Below are 14,406 nucleotides of genomic sequence, written 5' to 3' on the forward strand. Positions count from 1 at the left end.
TCCAATAAAGGCTTTCATAGTATACTTGAAGACTCAACCTTGGCGGTATAGCCCCTTGGAATCCATCAACGAGCTGCATTCGTGCAATTACTAATGCTAGCACACAGTCACAAGATTGGCAATTCGCACCCCACCACAATCTACGCCGCACTTGATGCCCCTCCATCGTTGCCCCACCATCGACTGGCCGCTATGAGAATGTTCAACTCCGAGCTCGGTCACAATGCAATGAACTTTGCTCAGATATCGCTAGACTCACCAGACTGCGACATCATTTATACAGAACCGTACTGCGAAATCATTGCCTCAATCCACATTCAGACTCGGCGTCCTCGATCAGCCTCACCGTGTGATGGCCGACTTTCGGCAGCTGGCACTGGAGTTCGTGCTGGCGGACGATGAGGCGAAACAGACTTCCCTCGCGCAGCAGGCGGCATCAGGTAACGCTCGACAAAGTCCCAGGGTTGAAAGGTCTGCGCTAACCGCAGAAGAACTCCAATCGGCACCAGCAAACACAAATCCAGTAGCTCGCTGGGTGGAGGCTGTGCAGCCATGGATGCCAGGGAGCAATGGCGATGAGGCCACTGGTGATAATGAGACACCCGACTGGACAGGCAGGGCAAAGGGTATGCGACCTGGCGGATGCAGAAAGCCTCAGAGCTGACGAATTAACAGCCCTGGAGTTTCTATCAAGATCACTGGACTTCCTTGGACCAGAAGTCCTGAAACCTAGTCAAGGTGTGTATCGAGAGTTCATGGTAACAACCCAAAACTGATCAATGCCAGTCAAGCTGCTCATCAGCTTCTTTGGTGCCATGTTCGACGTCGATCACAAAGCTGGCGTCCTCGCCTCGGCCACGGCTCTCTCACGGATCACACAGATGAAATCATTCCAGCCAACTAGTGCCGATGATATCATCCAGAAAATATGCACTCTCAAGGACGACTTCTCACGCCAACTGGCCAAGACGCGCCTGTCAGTCTTCGAGCTCCTGCGATCGCTGATCACGAACCCAGCTGTGGCGAGTGACCTTCAGTACAAGCACGGTGCTTCCTCCGGTTTCATGAACGACCTACTAGCCCTGTGCCGGAATGAGAGAGATCCGACGTGCTTGATGGTCTGGTTCGACGTGCTCGCCTTTTTCCTGCAGGAATATGAGCCGAGCCAGGAAATGATTGAGGAAGTCTTCAACACCTTCAAAGCGTATTTTCCCATCACGCTGCCGCGCACATCGACGAGTGGAATTACACCGGAGGAGCTGAAGCAACAGCTTCGCAAATGCTTCACGTCGACACACAAGCTTGCACCTTTGACCTTCCCTTTCTTGCTCGGCAAGCTGGATCAAGGGGAGGGCGTAACCGTCAACGTCAAGGTGGACATCTTGAAGACAGTCAAGGCTTGTGCCGAAGCCTACAAAAACCCAGAGCAGACGGTGAATCCCTATGTGGACTCCATCTGGAGCAGCCTCAAGTACGAAGTGCGCAATGGCGAGATTGAGGATACCATCTGGGCTACCCTCGAGGTTCTCAAGATCCTGGCTGTACGCCTCAAGGGTGACAACCTGAGAGACTACGCCTTGACCGTGACGAGGGACTGTGTAAATGATCTCGCAAACGCTGTCTACACAGCGCCAGCTGGGCGGCTCCTGGTCAGCGTGCTGAGCGCGACGCCCTCTGCATTCGTTCTCATGGCATCCCCGGCAATCACTCATGTCAAGGAGAATCTGCGACACCCGAAAGGACCTGGGCACAGCGGCGATTTACTAAAGATACTCCATGTCATGCTGGAGACGCGCCTGCTTCTCGTCAGCACAGACATGGGACCACAAGAGCGGAGCGAGTTTGCAGCCATTGACACAGTTTTCACGTCGCTGTACGATGATGTATACAAGAAGCCTCTGGAGCAAGCCGTCAAGCCTGAAGCCTCGTATGACGACCACAAACTCGCCGCGCAAGCGGTGCAGGGGGCTGGCGCCCTGGTATGCCAAAAGGCTGCGAAATCGACAGCCGTGGCAAATGTAGATGCATCTCGCCTATTGCCCGGAGACAAGTGCCTGGTTATCTGCGACACACTGTTCAGTATCATCGAGCAAACGAGGATCAACGAAGACCAGAATCGAACGACGGCCTCCGACGAGCTGGCCAGCGAAACGACAAAGGCCCTTCAACGTTCAGTGACCTCATACAACTCTGCCTACGTGCCCCATGTGCGTCGTGGCCTGGATATCATCCGCAGTGCCCGGAAAACCGAGTCGCCCCAATCAGTCTCGACTGTCCAGTCGCTTGGCCTTCTGCTCGCCTATGTTGGCTGCTCCGAGCTGCCGGCTGTCCCTTCCCAGGGACTCGACAACTTCATCCTCATCACAAAGGCTATGTACCTTGAGCTCATTGCCTCCATTGAGGAGAAGAGCAGTGCGTCCGTTCGGTGCGCTTTCACTGCTTGCCTTCAGGCTGCTGTCCGATGTTTTCGCGATGCATGCTCCAGCATTGAGACCGCTGGTAGCACAGCCCTTGACAGCGAATGGATTTCGTCTATCGCACAGCGATACCCTGGCCTTGAGGACCCTCACGCCCAGCCAGCGAAGGCTACTGCAGCTGCATCGCCTGGGCAGGTGAGGACAGACTTCCTGCTCATCAGCTTGTACTTTGTTCGTCAGCTGTACCAGAGGGCTACGAAGCCTTCAGGCACGCGCCTCGAGTTGAGCGATGAGTTCGCGACCATGGAAGAAGGGGCATCAAGCCAGCTGCTTCATCTGTTGGGTGGACTCGCTGGTTTCGTGGTCCACGAGCTCTCGGAGGCGGAGCAATTGTCGCTCAAAGCATCATCCTTCGTCATGCACCTCTTCCGCGAGGATGCAGTGACAATACCGCAAGCGGGTACACAGGTTGAACCATCTGAATGGAGCTGGATAGCTACCTCCAGGCTGAACGTTCTCACCTTTGGGATCCTGGAGGCACTACGTCCTGCGGCCGTTGCACAATTGGTGAGATGCCACTTACTTATGGACGAGCTTCTGCTAACCAAATTGTAGTATGGCGCTGGCGTGGCTCAATCCATCCTCATCCAAAGCGTGACATCAGACGCGTCGTCCGCAGACCCGACAACCGCTTTCGTTCTGCGCGCTATCCTCACCATCCTTGCCAATAAGCACAAGCTTGAGACAGTAGAGCCAGTGATGGAGATTATCAACCAGCAAGTGGAGGTGATCTTGGCCAATGAGGCGGATAATGGCACGTTGACCAAAGCAACATCCATCTTTGCGATTGCAGCTGGCATGCTCCGTCGATACAGCGGCAAACAGGCCTCAGGGCTACTGCGTCTGCTAAGAGAATCGCCCAAGTCCTCGGCCTTGGGCCAAAGTCTGTCTCGTCGCCTGGAGATGGTCGTCGCCCCTCAAAAGCCTCTCACAAAAGACAACTTTGCCATTGTCAAGCCGCTGTGGATGCAGAAGCTCTACTTTGAGCTGGCGAAGCCCATGACACCACAAGCGCTGGGCCAGGACTCCTCAGTACAGGATCGAGTCATCAGGTTGAACCTGAGCATCGGCACGCTCATGTTGGTCAAGCACATGCCCTTCTCCATCTACGAAGGGGACGCCGAGAGCATCCTCCGCATAGCCATATTTGTAGCGCAGACCATTGGCTCAGGCCCGGATGTGGTGGCTGCCTTGCACGTTCTGCGAAACATCCTCGTGGAAGCCTCTGCCAAAGGCGAGTCGCACTTGGCAAGCATCATCGCCATCTGCACGGCCGCCTTCTCGAGCAAGCCACATGTTACCCCGGAATGGTTGCCTGCGAGCTACACGTCTGCGTCAGCCGACGATGTGGAATCGCAAGCCGAGAGTTGCGAAGCCGCGCTGGAAATTATGGGCGGCCTACCGAGGATGTTCGAGTCGAGGTACCTGGTGCCCTCCGCGCCCAAGGTCGAGCGCGAGCTGACACTGGCCTGTGGCAACCCAGTCCGCAATGTGAGGAAGTTGGCGCGAGCTGCGAGAGCCGCGTGGAAGGAGTTGAGATGATGGTACATAGAAAGTTGGGAGGTATCCATGTAGGCGAACGAGTAACGTGGAAAAAGGGGGCTTGGCACATAGACTGGAGGCGTTCTGGATACGAAAACAACATTGTATGAAACCTGCCATATCGCTTGAACTCCAGTAAAATATGCGAAACCTTTTACACCTTGCGCTTCTTACCGCCACTCTTCTTGTCGGCGCCCGTTGTCTCTGCCTCTGCACTCATCACCGCATCAAGAAGATCCGAGTCGCCCTCGAGCAAGTCCCTCGACTCACTCTTCACCCTCTTGGGGTCTGCCCTGCCCACGACCGGAATACTTGACGCGAGGAACCGCTGGAAAGGCGCTGCGACAAACAAGCCCGATTCATCAAACCATTCCGTGAACGACCTTTCCAGCTCAATGGTCTCGGGTTTGCCTCCTGACGCTGGCTGTGTCGTCACCTTCAGTTTGTACAAGGGTTCGTGTTTTTTCGCGTTGAAGCTCGCAATGGTAATCTTCTGCCCGCCGTTGGGCGCCTGGCCCTGGTATACGGTGCCGTGCTCCACGAAAGAAATCCAGAAGGCCAACGCGCCTTGCAGCAGCGTGTACACGGCGACGGCGATGGCTGTGTAGAGCTTGGTGTTTTCGAAGCCAAAATAGTAATCCCAGCCACCGGCGGCCGCGGCGATAACAAAGGCACCATATCCGATGGCGAGGCGAACATCGGTCATGGTGTGCGACTGCTTGAAAGAGAGGGAGTTGAGGTAGTTGGCGATCGCATCGTCGGAGGCATTCTTGAGGTCTGGGAGCGTCAGAGAGCGATCGTCAGTGGAAAATAATGCTGATCTTACCAGCCAAATTGGCGAGGCTGACTTTGTTGGCAGCCATCTCTTATGAAAACTTGAGTAGTCAGGCCCCTTGGGTGGTGGAAATAATGTGCTGGTTGGAGTTGAGGACAGCAATGGCCTGTATAAGTGAAGGGTTCGTGGGGCCGCGGGCGCGTCGTGTGGAAAGCTGTCATTTGCAGGGGTAAGCTAAGGTTAGTCAGCGTACTTTAGCCGCCTCCGCCGACGACGACGGGGTGCAGCTTCAGCAACGTCCCCTCGAAACAGTTCCGCACCATCGCCAGATCCAAATTCAACTCGCAGCCAGAATTCCCGCCGCCTGCCGATCGAATCGCAAAAATGGCCGACATACCTGTGCAGACCCTTCACAGGGATCCCCAGCTCTTGTAATTCCGACCAAGATACCACCGGAGAGATCTCGACTGACCACGACAGTTACTGGATTCTGATTCCTATCACGATTGTCATGGTCCAGACCGGTGTCCTGCGTCACTACGCCTCTGTCCTCCTCCAGACGGCCCCGAAAAAGCAGGACGCCCCGGCCATGCGTGAACAGCGATCCCTCGGTCGCGGCGTAGCACTCCGCTCCAACTACCATTCTCTCTCCAAGAAGTCGTTTGAGAGCCGTCGCGACTACCTCATCTCGGCCTACGAGAATGGCGATTTCTTGAAGGAGCCTGAGAAGAAGGGCCAGCCCCCAGCGAACCCCATGTCGGACCCCGGTGCTATGGACGGCATGATGGGCATGATGAAGAACAATATGGCCATGATGATCCCAAACACCCTGATCATGAGCTGGATCAACGCCTTTTTCAGCGGCTACGTAACCAGTAGGTATCGCTGTTCACTTGGAGATACGACTAGGCTAACAGTGTAGTGAAACTCCCGTTCCCATTGACCATCAAGTTCAAGAGCATGCTTCAGGCAGGCGTGCAGACGAAGGACATGGATCCCAGATGGATGTCTAGCATCAGTTGGTACTTCTTGTGCATCTTTGGTCTTCAGTTTGTCTACGTCTTCCTCCTGGGTAACGACAACGGTATGTGCCTGCATGGCCCCTCACTCGTTTGACTTCCACTTACTCCGAGCAGCTGCCAGTCAGCTCAACCAGCAGATGCAGGCCCAGCAAATGCCAAACCCCATGATGGGTGGTCCTGGCCAAGACCCCGACAAGCAATTCAAGGCTGAGGCCGAGAACCTGGCCGTGGTGGACCACTATTCTGTCCTGGACGACGTCGAGGGCCGTCTCCTGGCGAGTCTGAAGAAGGCGTAGAACATAGGCCAAACATAAATAGATCGGCTTTCCCGTCCGCTCCACGTTCATTAACCGTCCCACCATAGACAAACACCTAGCCCATCGGCCGCCATACTCCCCTTGAGCTTGTACGGCGTTTTTAGTGCTGCATCCTCCGCTTGTGTTGGACCCGCCGGTGTTTGGTCGTGCCATTCCTCGTCTATCACCTGGAACCTGACCATCTCGTGATTGTCGTAGTAAAGCCGCTCGTTCTCATCCAGGTTCCACACCCAGAGCTGCTCACTCACGTTGCTACTCGAGTCAGCTCCGGTACACGGAATGCGTGCCACTTGTGGGAAGACCTACAACTCCGCGCCAGCCGGCAGCTCTTGATACGGCACAAAGATATCATCAAAGAACTCTGTCCTCAGGTGGATCCCGAATGGCGTCGAGCTTCTGATTTTGCCCAGCATAGTCTCTCCTTTGAACGGCCGGAAGACAACCATGCGAAATTCAACTACATCCTCGGTCAGTCACCCACGCCACAGCAAAGAAAGGCTAAGACCAACCGTTCACATTCACCATGCCAGTGCCATGGCCAATAAGACCTTCTGACGCCCACAGAAGATCATAGAGACATATACACAAGCCAATCTTCTGGATGACCTGCACTCAACTTAGCAAGCTGCGACTTTCGAGATAGCGGGCGCATCCCACCTTGTTGGAGTATTTCGCATTGATGTTGTCTTCTATAGCCTCTATGCTCTTCTTTGAGAAGTCCTTGGGTTCAATAGTGACCAGGTCGGCAAACTTGGTCTATAGCGAAACTTGTCAGTCGGGGTGTTCATGTAAGATACTGAAGGGGTTTTGCGCTACCAGAATGAACATGGTGAAAGATGTCCGCGCGCTGAGAGGCGCGAATGCAAAAGAGGGTTTCGTCTACTTCCGGCTCATCGATCACATCCAGACTTTGTGAGATATGGACCGCGACAACGGGACTACTGGAATGATCGTCTATATGCACAACTCACCTCTCACTTTGCATCGCCAACGCTCCAAACCTTGAAGCATGGGATGGCAGAAAGCGGCGCGCTAACCCACTCCACCATTTTCGCCCTAGCGTCATCGAGAAGCCGACTCACCGCCCTCAGTTCCGAGTCGCCCCAGCGCCACCAATCCGGGCACAGGCGAACGTAATCCATTTTCGGGAGAGTCTATGATACATTCCTTCCCGCGACACTCGACATCTCTCTTTCGCAAACGCCAGTTTCTCCTTGCATCACGCGATACTCGGACGATTCAACCGCCACAATGTTTGCTCTCCGCTCCTCCGCCCCTCGAGTCCTCGGCAGGGTCTCTGCTGTCCGTCCCGCGACGAGCACCATGCTCCAGCGCGGCATGGCCACCGTCAACGACCCCCCAGCCGAGAAGGAACAGTCCAAGATGAAGACCTTCTCGATCTACCGCTGGAACCCCGAGAACCCCAGCGAGAAGCCTCGCATGCAGTCGTACACCCTCGATCTCAACAAGACCGGACCCATGATGCTCGATGCGCTCATCCGCATCAAGAATGAGTTGGACCCTACCTTGACCTTCCGAAGGAGTTGCCGAGAGGGTATCTGCGGTAGCTGCGCGATGAACATCAACGGCCAGAACACCCTTGCGTGTCTCTGTATGTCCCAGGCTAGAAATAAACTGTACGAGCCGGGCTAACCAAGTACAGGCCGCATCCCTACCGAGTCCAAGGACGATGTCAAGCTCTACCCTCTGCCGCACACCTACGTCGTCAAGGACCTTGTCCCTGACCTGACGCACTTTTACAAGCAATACAAGTCCATCAAGCCCTACCTGCAGCGCGACACGCCCTCGCCAGATGTACGTGTTCCCTCGGGATGACCATATAGCCGACTTCGGTTACTAACAACATACCCCAGGGCAAGGAGTACCGCCAGACCAAGGAGGATCGCAAGAAGCTGGACGGTCTCTACGAATGCATTCTCTGCGCCTGCTGCTCGACCTCATGCCCCTCATACTGGTGGAACTCGGAGGAGTACCTTGGTCCCGCCATCCTCCTCCAGTCCTACCGCTGGCTCGCCGACTCGCGTGACGAGCGCACCGCCGAGCGCAAGACCAACCTCGAGAACTCCATGTCTCTGTACCGCTGCCACACTATCCTCAACTGCACTCGCACATGCCCCAAGGGGTTGAACCCCGGCAAGGCGATTGCCGAGATCAAGAAGCAGATGGCTCTCGGAGCATGAGCACATGATGTTTAGACATTGAGAAGGAGGGAGGCGTCACGGCGGCTGGCATTGGTCATCAAAATATTCTCGTTTGTTAGCCTTATTGTGATTTTAGCTACTTCTGTAGGATTATACCTAGCCTGCTCCAAACCAGAGAGAGCAATTCACATTCATCATCGTATCATGCGCGACTCGGCTCGTGATCTCCAAGAGAGTCGTTAATCGAGCGCTTACGATTGGCTGCAAGACCCAAGAAGATCCACCTATTCAAAATCGATGATGAAACCTCGGTTATTGCTCAATGCCTGCTTAGTCACCCGAAGCTCACAGCTTCAGCCACACTCTCACGTGCCAAGGCTACCTGTGGCGTCACAGGTAGTCTAGACTCCAGAGCTGGCCTCTGCAAAAAAAGGCCCCACGAGTCACGGGTATGAAGGTGGCCTCGTCTCCAGGTCATTCTTTTGTTCCTGCTTTCACGGGCTGCTGTCTGGTCACGCTTGCTACTTTTGCTTCCTTGCACTCTCTTTCCTCCAGAGCACCTCGTCTCCTAATTCTGCTCCCTGTCACCTAATACTGAGACGTCTCCGTGCCGACTACTCGACTCCGCATCGCAAACGGTATCACAGTCAGCGGTCGTACAGCCACAGATAACATCCCGGTTATCGCACTCGAACTATCGAACTAAACATCGCATCAATATCCTACAGACGATATTCAGTTGGAGGATAGTGGAGGATCGGCGACGGCATCTTGTTGTGTTTACGTCGCATCGCTCTCGCTCCCCGAAGACATTGCATCTCCAAACACCCACGCAAGAGTCACCATGCCGGTACGCAGGGTCCACAACTTAGCTATACTGTTGTCTGATTCTAACGCAATCTAGATTACGGATCTGCTGGCCTCCATCAGCGGGGACCGGCCGGTCATCAATACTGGCACCGCTGCCTCGATCAAGCGCAAAGCCGACGACCTTCACGAGCCTGCCCCGAAGATCGCACGCAAGATCCCCCCCAACAGTCAACCTTCACGACCACTCGATCGCCCCAACGGAAACGCAGCCGCTGTCCGGCAGAATGGGAATGTTTCGGCTGCATCTCGACCTTTGAATGGCACCTCGAACGGAAACGGAAATAGCAACGTGAATAAGCCTGCTGTGCTGAAACCCGCACAGGGAACGCACAGGGTCACAAAGCCAGCTGCGCCATCCCGCCCTGCGGCAGCACCATCACCAGCTGCCAAAGCTCCAAAGAAGGGATCCTACGCGGAGATTATGGCGAGAGCACAAATGGCCCAATCGTCGATGGGCAAGGTGGGGTTGATTCAGCACAAGAAAGCGGAGAAGAAGCCCAACGCCGTGGCCAAACCAGCGGAGCCTGAGCCGCGCAGTGTCGGGAAAAAGCCGGCCATGGGCGCAAGACCTTCGGGATATCAGGGTACTTCGAAGCCAGGGGAACGACCTCCCGTGAGCGGTAGGCTACAAGCTCGTGGAAAGCCTGTCGCTGGGAAGCCAGGTCCTGGACAACGCAACGAAGAACCAGAAAAGAAGTTCAAAAAAGCAGCACAAGCGACTACTGGCTATACCGGCACGGCTCGCCCCAAAACAGCTGCTACGCCGTCTGGTTCCGGTCAAAAGGCGAAACCTGTCCCGAGAGGTGGCGCACTCCTCAACCGGGCACCGTCTCGCCCTGGTGGTTACAAGACATCGCGGTTTGAAGAAGACTACGACGAGGACTTGGATGACTTCATTGACTATGATGATGAGGAACAAGAGGAAGTCGGTGGGCCACGGTACCACTACGACTCGGATGGGTCGTCTGATATGGAGGCTGGCCTGGATGAATTGGATCTTGAAGAGCGACAAGCCGAGCGAATGGCCAGGCAGGATGATGCACGCGAGCAGGCTCTGCTTGAGAAGCTGGCGAAGGAAAAGGAAGAGAGGAAGAAGAAGTTGTTGGGCGGACGACGGTAGGAACGGGAGCCACACGGCGTTGTTCATCAGAGCGAATCACTTATGAGACGTCTCTCATTCAGTTTGTGAAGCATTGCGGGGGTCTGACTTTGCAATTATTCATCAGCGGCGGAGTACAGTGTTGTGCTTTCAGTTTGTTTGCTTTTCAATTCTTAGCTTGACTCTTACTCTGCATTTGGACTTTTCAGGGGGGATAAAGGGGAAGATGGAAGACTTTATGTCGACAAGGATCACTGGGTAGTATGAGTTGCCAGTCCGTGCAATCGATTACTCCAGTATAGAACCTCAATGCTTATTCAATGTTTAAGTTCAATTACAACATTGTTCACTTCCAGCTTCCCACCATGTTACTGTACGTCACACCCCTACAGATATCCGCCAGTCCGACCAACAAAGATGATATTGCCATAAAACGCCACGCTCGTGAACATGGCTCAAACACAATCGACCCACGTATAGGAATAAGACACAATGCGTTCAACCCGGTCTCGTACCCGCCGCTACTACGGCAGATCGTCCGGCTGCGTGCCATTGGCGCTGTAGGGCGTATTCAGCCACGCGGAACTATTCTGTGCATTGGTAGCTTGCGCGTCGACGACGACAGGTTTGGGCACGGAGGCAGGGGGCTTGGGATGATTCTTGCTGTCGCGTCTACCCACCGGCTCCCTCTTAGGGGGCGGTGGAGGCAGCGAGGCGGACGCAGCGGGCAGGAGACTGGTTTTCTGAGGAGCAGACAGTGGTGCGGCCACTGGCGGCGCGGGCGTCTGCCTCTTCTCAAACTCCTTTGGCACCGGCAGGTTCTCCTTTTTCATAACACCCTTTTCGCGGAGATACTGGATCGATTGCAGGATGGCCAGGTCTTCCTGCTCCTGATCGTTCAGAACGAGACGTTGCTGAATCGTGAGGCGACCATTGTTCGCATCGCGCTCTTTGATCGCAGCCTCGCGCACGGCAGGATCGTGGACGAAGCGGCACTTGCTCTTCTTCCCGCACGAACCGCCTGTAGAGAAATACTTGCAGTGCCGCGTCACGTCGGCTTTCTTTGCTGGTGGCGGTGCACTGGCTGCCGACGGCTTCGAAGTCATGCTCTCGGGCTTCTCGTCCTCCTCCGAATCGTTCAAGGAAAGGTCGCGCATCTCGTCGCCCTCATCGCCAAGATCACGCTTGCGCTTGATGGAGGATTCTACCTTGGCGAGCTGTCGCCGAAGCTTGTCGCGCTTCTTGTGGAGCGCTGACTCCTCGTCCTCCGTCTTGGATGCCAACTCGGCATTCTTCCTCGCTTCTGCTCGAGCCCTTGTTGGGAAGTTCTTCTTGCGTTCTGCCAAGAACTCGGCAACATCGTCCACTCTACGAAGAAGGTCAGCATGTAATCACAGGAGTCACTCTCAACTGACGTACTGGTATCTCTCTTGCCCAAGCAGCTTCTCCAGTGCGGCCTCTTCGCCCTCGTCGTCTTCCGATTCGGACTCCATGCCTGGCGTCAGGCCTAGGGTGTTCGTTTTGCGCTTCTTCTTTCTTCCAGCGTTATGGTGGTCGTTGGTCTTGTCGTGCTGTGGATGGGGCTTATGGTCATTTCCGCGACTTTTCTGGTCGGGTCTCCCACCACGATGGCCACCACCGCGTCCCCTGTTGCCACCCCGGTGACCGCCGCCTCGGCCCCGACCAAAGGAACCCCCTTGATGTCCATCGTAGTACGAGGCCTGCGGCGGCGGCGGCGGTGGCGGTGCTGCATAGCCATACTGCGGGGGAGGATAGCTTGCCCGCGGGTCATGGGAGTATGACGGCGGGTACGATGGCTGCTGCTGATGCTGATCATGCTCGAAACCACCACGAGTGCCGACCTTAGCGGCCCCGCGGTCATTGAAGCCGCCACGGCCCCTTCCTGCACCATATGTGGGCGGAATGGGAGGTCCTTGACTACTCCACTGAGGTGCCGCGTGAGGTGCTTGATACGGCTGGGCATAGTGTTGTTGCGCTCCATAGGAAGGCTCATGAGGGTAATGAGGGGCTGCAGGATAAGGCTGCGAAGCATACGTGGGATGGAAAGTATTAGCAGACATGGGAGCTGGCGCATGAGATGCGCTTTGAGGCCAATGAGGTTGGCCCTGCGGATAACTGGGATGGTGAGGCTGTTGAGGGCCGCCGTACGCTTGAGGTTGTTGCCCGGCATACGGCTGATGCGTAGCAGCATACTCGTAGTGTACCGGCGGTGCTGCCTGCGCGTTGTGTCCATTGGTGTGATGGCCACCTCGGCCGCGACCACTAGGTCCGCCACCCCGTCCCGAGTTAGACTGCGAAGGATATGGTTGGGTTGAAGCCGACGGCGGCGGAGGAGGGGGTGCGTATCCGTAGGTCGGAGCCATCTTGATGATGAAACTTGACCGCCGCTGGGGGACGTTCGCTTTGCGGGGGTATCGAGCGTCTTGAAGGCTGCCACTTGAAGCAGATGGAGTTCGGAAAGGAGACAGAGAGCGCCTTGAAGCGGTGCGCCGACCGAAAGGGATTCGATTGTAAGATGGTAGAATGACTGGAGGATGCTAATCTGCATTCCAAGATTGAGACGGAAGCGCGTCAAGCTATCTAGCTCAGCCACAGAGGCCTTCGCTATATGTGGCTGAAGCGGAACCATGATGTGGCTGTGCTCTGATGACCTAAGTAGGGCTGCCCCGCCAAAAAATGGCACACCGACGTGACCGCCCACAGAAAATTGGCGATTGGCAGGGCACGCTAAGGGAACATTTTCGCTACTGACACAGTCGCTTGCCTTAGAACTTCTTTCCCCTCTGTAACCATCACCAAAAACCGAACATTGAAGGTTTCAGTCTCCGCCCAACTTGCGGTTAAATTGATTGATCTCTCGTGTTCTTACACTCACCGTGAGTTGCCTTCTCCTGCGCAGTACGCGACCAGTTTATTAACTCGCCAATTGCAGAAACAAAAAACCATCAAAATGAAGCACCTCGCAGCTTACCTCCTCCTCGGCCTCGGTGGCAACACCTCTCCCTCGGCCGCCGACGTCAAGGCCGTCCTTGAGTCTGTCGGTGTTGAGGCTGACAACGACCGTCTCGAGACTCTGATCTCCGAGCTTGAGGGCAAGGACATCAACGAGGTACGTTTTTGTGTGAACAGGTTCCCCAGCGAACTATAGCTAACAATACTGTAGCTCATCTCTGAGGGTACTGCCAAGCTTGCCTCCGTCCCCTCGGGCGGTGCTGGTGGCGCTCCCGCTGCCGGTGGTGCTGCTGCTGGCGGCGCTGCTGAGGAGAAGAAGGAGGAGGCCAAGGAGGAGGAGAAGGACGAGTCCGACGACGACATGGGCTTCGGTCTGTTCGACTAAGCGCCTCGCCTCGCTACGACCGTCAAATGAATTTCCGAGCAGAGACTATTACGGGCTGGGTGCGCGGCTGTCCGCCGACGTCTTGACTGGCGTTTGGATGACTTGTCGCTGGTCGAATTGGGGGCTTTTCTAGGTGGAACACTACTTGATACGACTCATGATCAATGACACCCGCTTCATCGGATTTGAGATATTCTGCGTGAAATCGCTCAAGGGATCCTCGGCACTTTCCGCGCCGCCCACATGTTCTTGACCACTATGTACGTCTCGTTTTGTGACTAACGTGCGCGCGGCTCGTAACTTTGTCAAATAGTTGCCCAACGCCCGAATGGCTTGAGCAGCTATTGTTCTGCAAGGCTATGGGCTCGGACTGCTCATTGTCGTACGTATGTCAGCCACTGAGTAAAGGCCAGCCAGCATAGCCTGGAGGATGCACTAGTGTGATGTTTGATCTCATTGATATATCTGGAACAAAAAAGTTATTTCCCAGAACGACACTATGCGCCGATGATCGTCAGAACCATATCTCCTCATGCCCAGTTCCCAAACATCGGTCAAGCCACTGCCATGGCAAACTGCCCGTCACTTTTTTCTACCCGAGTGACAGCATTCAGGTACTGGCGGGCCTCCCCAGGGCACCTTGGCGTTATAAAGGCGCTCTGTCATCTGATGCCAGGTCGCTATCTTGAGATCACGGCTCTCGCAGTGAATCCACGACCGCGCCTGTACATAAAGTGCTTTGACCTCATTACGAAACAACCAAATGTGTGCTCGAAACCTATGT

The 14,406-nt window shown here is 55.2% G+C and overlaps 8 protein-coding genes across 8 annotated transcripts; 5 read left to right on the top strand and 3 right to left on the bottom strand.

Moving 5' to 3' along the window:
- Positions 1-352: 352 nt before the first annotated feature.
- F5Z01DRAFT_639163 (Dos2-interacting transcription regulator of RNA-Pol-II-domain-containing protein) lies at positions 353-4,019 on the top strand (the record flags this gene model as incomplete). The annotated part of the gene is made up of 4 exons (XM_046262424.1): positions 353-626; positions 676-738; positions 787-2,984; positions 3,033-4,019. The coding sequence occupies 4 exons, from the start codon at positions 353-355 to the stop codon at positions 4,017-4,019; spliced, it is 3,522 nt and encodes a 1,173-aa protein (XP_046115487.1).
- A 154-nt stretch (positions 4,020-4,173) lies between these two features.
- Positions 4,174-4,882, bottom strand: F5Z01DRAFT_639164 (microsomal signal peptidase 25 kDa subunit-domain-containing protein; the record flags this gene model as incomplete). Its single annotated transcript, XM_046262425.1, has 2 exons — positions 4,174-4,796; positions 4,846-4,882. The coding sequence occupies 2 exons, from the start codon at positions 4,880-4,882 to the stop codon at positions 4,174-4,176; spliced, it is 660 nt and encodes a 219-aa protein (XP_046115488.1).
- A 76-nt stretch (positions 4,883-4,958) lies between these two features.
- On the top strand, positions 4,959-6,385 carry F5Z01DRAFT_663084 (integral membrane protein DUF106-domain-containing protein). The gene is made up of 4 exons (XM_046264009.1): positions 4,959-5,225; positions 5,275-5,669; positions 5,717-5,878; positions 5,931-6,385. Exons 1-4 carry the CDS (start codon positions 5,179-5,181, stop codon positions 6,110-6,112), a joined length of 786 nt encoding a protein of 261 aa, XP_046115489.1. The 5' UTR covers positions 4,959-5,178; the 3' UTR covers positions 6,113-6,385.
- Positions 6,163-6,961, bottom strand: F5Z01DRAFT_676757 (RNA polymerase III subunit Rpc25-domain-containing protein; the record flags this gene model as incomplete). The annotated part of the gene is made up of 5 exons (XM_046265282.1): positions 6,163-6,385; positions 6,440-6,590; positions 6,643-6,739; positions 6,791-6,889; positions 6,950-6,961. The coding sequence occupies 5 exons, from the start codon at positions 6,959-6,961 to the stop codon at positions 6,163-6,165; spliced, it is 582 nt and encodes a 193-aa protein (XP_046115490.1).
- A 270-nt stretch (positions 6,962-7,231) lies between these two features.
- Positions 7,232-8,498, top strand: F5Z01DRAFT_663093 (succinate dehydrogenase iron-sulfur protein). Its single transcript, XM_046264010.1, has 3 exons — positions 7,232-7,745; positions 7,797-7,948; positions 8,008-8,498. The coding sequence occupies exons 1-3, from the start codon at positions 7,385-7,387 to the stop codon at positions 8,332-8,334; spliced, it is 840 nt and encodes a 279-aa protein (XP_046115491.1). The 5' UTR covers positions 7,232-7,384; the 3' UTR covers positions 8,335-8,498.
- Positions 8,499-9,139: 641 nt separating this feature from the next.
- F5Z01DRAFT_639167 (uncharacterized protein) lies at positions 9,140-10,285 on the top strand (the record flags this gene model as incomplete). Its single annotated transcript, XM_046262426.1, has 2 exons — positions 9,140-9,145; positions 9,200-10,285. The coding sequence occupies 2 exons, from the start codon at positions 9,140-9,142 to the stop codon at positions 10,283-10,285; spliced, it is 1,092 nt and encodes a 363-aa protein (XP_046115492.1).
- A 251-nt stretch (positions 10,286-10,536) lies between these two features.
- On the bottom strand, positions 10,537-12,950 carry F5Z01DRAFT_269888 (uncharacterized protein). Its single transcript, XM_046258675.1, has 2 exons — positions 11,684-12,950; positions 10,537-11,632 (listed from the first exon to the last, which is right to left on the bottom strand). Exons 1-2 carry the CDS (start codon positions 12,646-12,648, stop codon positions 10,789-10,791), a joined length of 1,809 nt encoding a protein of 602 aa, XP_046115493.1. The 5' UTR covers positions 12,649-12,950; the 3' UTR covers positions 10,537-10,788.
- Positions 12,951-13,806, top strand: F5Z01DRAFT_663096 (60s acidic ribosomal protein-domain-containing protein). The gene is made up of 3 exons (XM_046264011.1): positions 12,951-13,161; positions 13,218-13,394; positions 13,449-13,806. The coding sequence occupies exons 2-3, from the start codon at positions 13,236-13,238 to the stop codon at positions 13,620-13,622; spliced, it is 333 nt and encodes a 110-aa protein (XP_046115494.1). The 5' UTR covers positions 12,951-13,161; positions 13,218-13,235; the 3' UTR covers positions 13,623-13,806.
- The last annotated feature ends 600 nt before the right edge of the window (positions 13,807-14,406 follow it).

Source organism: Emericellopsis atlantica (genome assembly GCF_019669845.1).
Source record: "Emericellopsis atlantica unplaced genomic scaffold F5Z01scaffold_26, whole genome shotgun sequence".
Classification (NCBI taxonomy): Eukaryota; Fungi; Ascomycota; class Sordariomycetes; order Hypocreales; family Bionectriaceae; genus Emericellopsis; species Emericellopsis atlantica.

Bases quoted from the DNA above. Each gene is read 5' to 3' on its own strand.
- F5Z01DRAFT_663084 (XM_046264009.1), top strand. From the start codon at position 5,179: ATGGCCGACATACCTGTGCAGACCCTTCACAGGGATCCCCAGCTCTT. The intron at 5,670-5,716 runs GTAGGTATCGCT...CTAACAGTGTAG, and splicing joins TTTCAGCGGCTACGTAACCA to TGAAACTCCCGTTCCCATTG. The intron at 5,879-5,930 runs GTATGTGCCTGC...TACTCCGAGCAG, and splicing joins CCTCCTGGGTAACGACAACG to CTGCCAGTCAGCTCAACCAG.
- F5Z01DRAFT_663093 (XM_046264010.1), top strand. From the start codon at position 7,385: ATGTTTGCTCTCCGCTCCTCCGCCCCTCGAGTCCTCGGCAGGGTCTCT. The intron at 7,746-7,796 runs GTATGTCCCAGG...AACCAAGTACAG, and splicing joins GAACACCCTTGCGTGTCTCT to GCCGCATCCCTACCGAGTCC. The intron at 7,949-8,007 runs GTACGTGTTCCC...AACATACCCCAG, and splicing joins GCGACACGCCCTCGCCAGAT to GGCAAGGAGTACCGCCAGAC.
- F5Z01DRAFT_269888 (XM_046258675.1), bottom strand. From the start codon at position 12,648: ATGGCTCCGACCTACGGATACGCACCCCCTCCTCCGCCGCCGTCGGCT. The intron at 11,633-11,683 runs GTACGTCAGTTG...CCTTCTTCGTAG, and splicing joins CTTGGGCAAGAGAGATACCA to AGTGGACGATGTTGCCGAGT.
- F5Z01DRAFT_663096 (XM_046264011.1), top strand. From the start codon at position 13,236: ATGAAGCACCTCGCAGCTTACCTCCTCCTCGGCCTCGGTGGCAACACC. The intron at 13,395-13,448 runs GTACGTTTTTGT...ACAATACTGTAG, and splicing joins AGGGCAAGGACATCAACGAG to CTCATCTCTGAGGGTACTGC.